Here is a 4,064-nt window from a genome sequence, read left to right on the forward strand (position 1 = left end):
AAATCATTATACCAAAACAAAACTAATAGATGTGAAACATAATGGAGAGAGTAACTTAATTTTGTTAAGACCTCAATGTTTTGTATTTTATCCTAAGGACTTCAGCCTCAGAAATAAAATGTTGGGTTTGATTAACTTACTTCTAGTTTATTTTATAATTGTGGTTAAATATTTCTACTGCTTATAGCTATAAATCATCCCTTAGCAAAAAGTAATATACATGTACTTGAAGTAAATTCTATTAAGAACACTTAAGTATAAGTTTAGAAAGTATACAATGTACTTTGAGTGTACTTGGAAGTATTACTAAAGTAATACTTCTTCAAACTAAATTGGGACATTTTAGAATCAGAATGTGAATCAGGTTTATTGCCATTGTTAGTGAAGGAGTTCACAAACTAGGAATTTTTTATGGTACAATCGTGCAACATGAAACATATGATATGGAATAGGTAAATAAAATTATAAAAATATCTGAAACACTGTGGGTATAAGGCATGCAATAAAATAGACTAATATATACACTTAGGATAAAAATATGGATATAAAATATAAAAAGTAAAATAGCATCTTACAAGGTAGTGCAAATAGAAAATATATTTTTAAGTTTACTTAAGTATACTTAAACTATACTTTAGTAAACAAGAAAGTTAACAATAGTATGGTCAAGTACACTTGACCATACTATTGTTAAGTATATGAAATATAGTTTAGAATAAGTAAACTCTAAGTGCACTGCCTGATTTTTAAATATGAAATTAGTGCATTTTGAGTATACTTGAATAAACTATTTGGTAAGGGATTTATAGTATGCATGTCCATTTTCTTTCAAAATCTCACTCCTAGGTTTGGTGAAAAGTTGGCAGCCCTGCTAATCAATTAAATTAGTTACAGCTGTTGTTACTGCCACTCCTCTGGTCGCTAATTAGTGTTAAGTGTGCTGGGATATTATAAAAAGAGGTGTGGAAACGCGGCGGCCTCCCAGCATCCTGAGGTTGGATCATAGAGAAGAATGAATGGTGTTATCTGTGAGGCCCGATTGTTCAGCTGCAGCAATGCTGATTGTGGGGCCACTTTCTCAAGGGAATGGAAGTTAAAGGAACACGAGACTCTGCACACCGGAGCTGTAAGGCAAACGCTTCAAAATGTGTATAATGAGCTTTAAAGCCATTGTTGTTAACCTGTCTCTCCTCAGCGGCCCTGCCAGTGCGCAGTCCTTGGATGCGGTCGTCGCTTCAAGAGGACATCCCACCTGAAACGCCACTTGGTGCAGCATAAAGGGATTAAACAGTTCCAGTAAGTAAAATTAAACTGAATCAAAACTTTCCAAACCAGGTATCTCATAATTTGTTTCCCAGATGCAAAATGGCAAACTGTGGAAAGATTTTCTTCTTTGCAAACAAGTTGAAAAGGCACACGCACTTCGCACATGGAGACAAAGATGGCTTTTTTAAGGTCTGTATAAACCAAATTCTCCACTAGATGGCGACAAAGTAGCGTTTAGGTGAAAGCCAGTTTAATCGAGCTGTTTTTTTTCCCTGTAGTGCATCCAACCAACCTGCAGTCTGAGCTTCAAGAAGCGCAGAATGTTAAAGCTGCACTTAAAGGAGCATGATGTGCCTGCAGCGTTCAAGTATGTTACGACTTGATGGCATTGTGTAAAGCATGGTGCATGAGCAGAATTTAATGTACAATAGATTGTCCTCTGTTTTTTCTGCCTTTGTACTATTTCTGGGTGTAGTTGTACCAAGGATGGATGTACTGAAACATTCAGCTCCCACATCGCACGCAAAGCCCATGAAAAGAAGCATGCAGGTTTGTTTCCAATGATTGTTGGGTTTTGGTCTGGAAGGGGTAGCTGTAAAATTTTGAACAGAAGAAAGCTTTTGGTTTCTTAAGTTGTCTCAGAGGGGAAGAAGGAAATGCATTTTTTAACTCAACGTTGCAATTTGTTTTTGCATCTGCAGGTTACCTCTGCCCTCATGAAGGCTGCCAGGTGCTTGAACACACCTGGGGAAAACTTCAAAAACACATGGCCAAACATCCAGGTAGGTAGAAATGGGTCATATGGCTGGCTGAAGACTGAGGGCATCAGAATTGGATGGAAAGGGGCAAATTTGCTCACCAGCCACCACTGATATTTTAATATTTTAACTGCCAACCATTAATGAGCAGTTGGAACAGATCAGACAGTAAATTGCAGCAAAATCTGAAGCAGTCTAATGGTGGTTAAACTAATCAGTAGTGATTCTGCAAAGAGGGGCCAGGTTTGACTGGCAGTTACTGGGTAAATTTTAAATTAGCAGATTGTCTGCATAACATTTTAGAGTGACTTGGTTTGTTTAATAATGCAAACTGTTTTTGTTTTCTTGCATTACTAGCTACTTGTATATTATAGAACTGTCTTGGTGCTGAAGTGCACCAGGATTTCCAATTAGAAGGAATCAAAACAGTCCTTGAATGTGTGAAATATTTATAGCATATTTTAAAACGGGCTTAATCTGTATAAGCTGACAAACTGAAGGTTTTAATATTTCTGTTCCTTAAAGGTGCTTTCTAGAAACCCTATGTACTGCATAGTTTTTCTTAAGTTTAACACCTCTGTTTTACAGCTACTGTTACCTGCCCAGTCTGCAAAAAGGAGTTTAAGAAGGGTGCTGCTCTGCAGAGGCACAAACGGTCCCACGCTTCCCACAAGCCGGTGCTCATGTGTCCCAAAGAAAACTGCCAGGCCTACTTCTCCACAACCTTTAACTTGGAGCACCACATTCGCAAGGTGCATCTGCAGTTGTTGAAATACAAGTGTTCCTTCCCTGACTGCCCCCGGATGTTTGCTATGAGGGTGAGTATTGGACGGCTCGAGAAAATGTTTTGTGTGAATAGTTGACAGAAACGAAACGTTTGCTCTTCTGCAGGAGAGCATGCAGAGGCACCTTCTTCAGCATGACACCACTGCCGCAAAGCTGGGGGTAACTTCCTACAAAATAACATTATTTTCTTTAAGAATTCAGTCGTTTAAACTTATTATCCCAACAGAAACGAAAGAGACTAAAGAAAACCTGGCAGAAGCGCTTGAATGGAAACGATCATCCGCTGGTGGAGGATAACCTGGGACGTCTCTTTACCCTCCGCATGCGGATCTCCAGACGTGCCAAAGTGGAAACCAACCTTTCAGGCCTGTTCAGTGAACGGAAGATCCCTCACTATGTAGATCCAGAAGTCAACTTGCGCGGCTTGTTTGGGATTAAGCAGCCGCGTCCTTTGGAGATGCCAGAGGTTGCATCGGTGAAAAGTTGAAAAATGCATTGATGGCTGTATTTTGTTTTCCTACATTTATATAAGATTGGGTCACTTTAATTTATTTATTTGAATTTGATGGAAAATAACAAGGAAACTAATTTACTTTTTAAGGTTTTTTTTTTTTTTTTTTTAGGAAACTAATTTACTTTTTAAGGTTTTTTTTTTTTTTTTTTGCATGATTACCCAATAAATTAAGTTTAACAGCAAGTTAAACTGGCAGTCTGGATTTTCTTCTATGGTCTAACGCGATAACCCGCCTCTTAAATGCAATGGAAAGCATCTTGACAGAGGCCCACTCACACAGCTGCTCTCCTCCTGCTGCCCTTGTGTGTCTGCCTTGGCTTCATGTTAGTGCTCCATAGCAAAGAACAAAACTGCATGAGTAATTGCTGAATCACAGTAACTTGGGGGTGGATCAGATTAGAACAAAGTCTACAGATTTACACAAAGGTTTCAAAACTGCTGTTCTACAAGTTTTCTTAGTCAGTAGAGGTAGGCATTTCATTTCCGCTCTTGGTTTATGTGCAGTTCAACTTTAGAAGTTAAGAATCTTAGTCATAAAGATTTTTAACGTCAAGGTTTTTCTTGATGCACGATGAAACTATTCTATAGCCATTCATCACATCCATTACTGTAAAAACATCCACAGCCGTTTACTCTGCAGATGCATTTATATTAAAAATGGTACATTATTTGTTAAATGTTCTGTTTTATACACTTTCTAAGGTTTACATTGTGACCACTTCTGCTATAACCTTTTGCTG

General features: G+C 38.1%; 1 protein-coding gene across 1 annotated transcript; it reads left to right on the forward strand.

Annotated features, from left to right (window-relative positions):
• Positions 1-1,012: 1,012 nt before the first annotated feature.
• On the forward strand, positions 1,013-3,309 carry LOC107096917 (P43 5S RNA-binding protein-like). The gene is made up of 9 exons (XM_015393816.1): positions 1,013-1,126; positions 1,196-1,296; positions 1,359-1,455; positions 1,545-1,633; positions 1,742-1,815; positions 1,968-2,048; positions 2,613-2,842; positions 2,916-2,969; positions 3,037-3,309. Exons 1-9 carry the CDS (start codon positions 1,013-1,015, stop codon positions 3,295-3,297), a joined length of 1,101 nt encoding a protein of 366 aa, XP_015249302.1. The 3' UTR covers positions 3,298-3,309.
• Positions 3,310-4,064: the final 755 nt, after the last annotated feature.

This window comes from Cyprinodon variegatus, unplaced genomic scaffold, assembly GCF_000732505.1.
Source record: "Cyprinodon variegatus isolate N-32 unplaced genomic scaffold, C_variegatus-1.0 Scaffold24, whole genome shotgun sequence".
In the NCBI taxonomy this organism is placed as follows: Eukaryota; Metazoa; Chordata; class Actinopteri; order Cyprinodontiformes; family Cyprinodontidae; genus Cyprinodon; species Cyprinodon variegatus.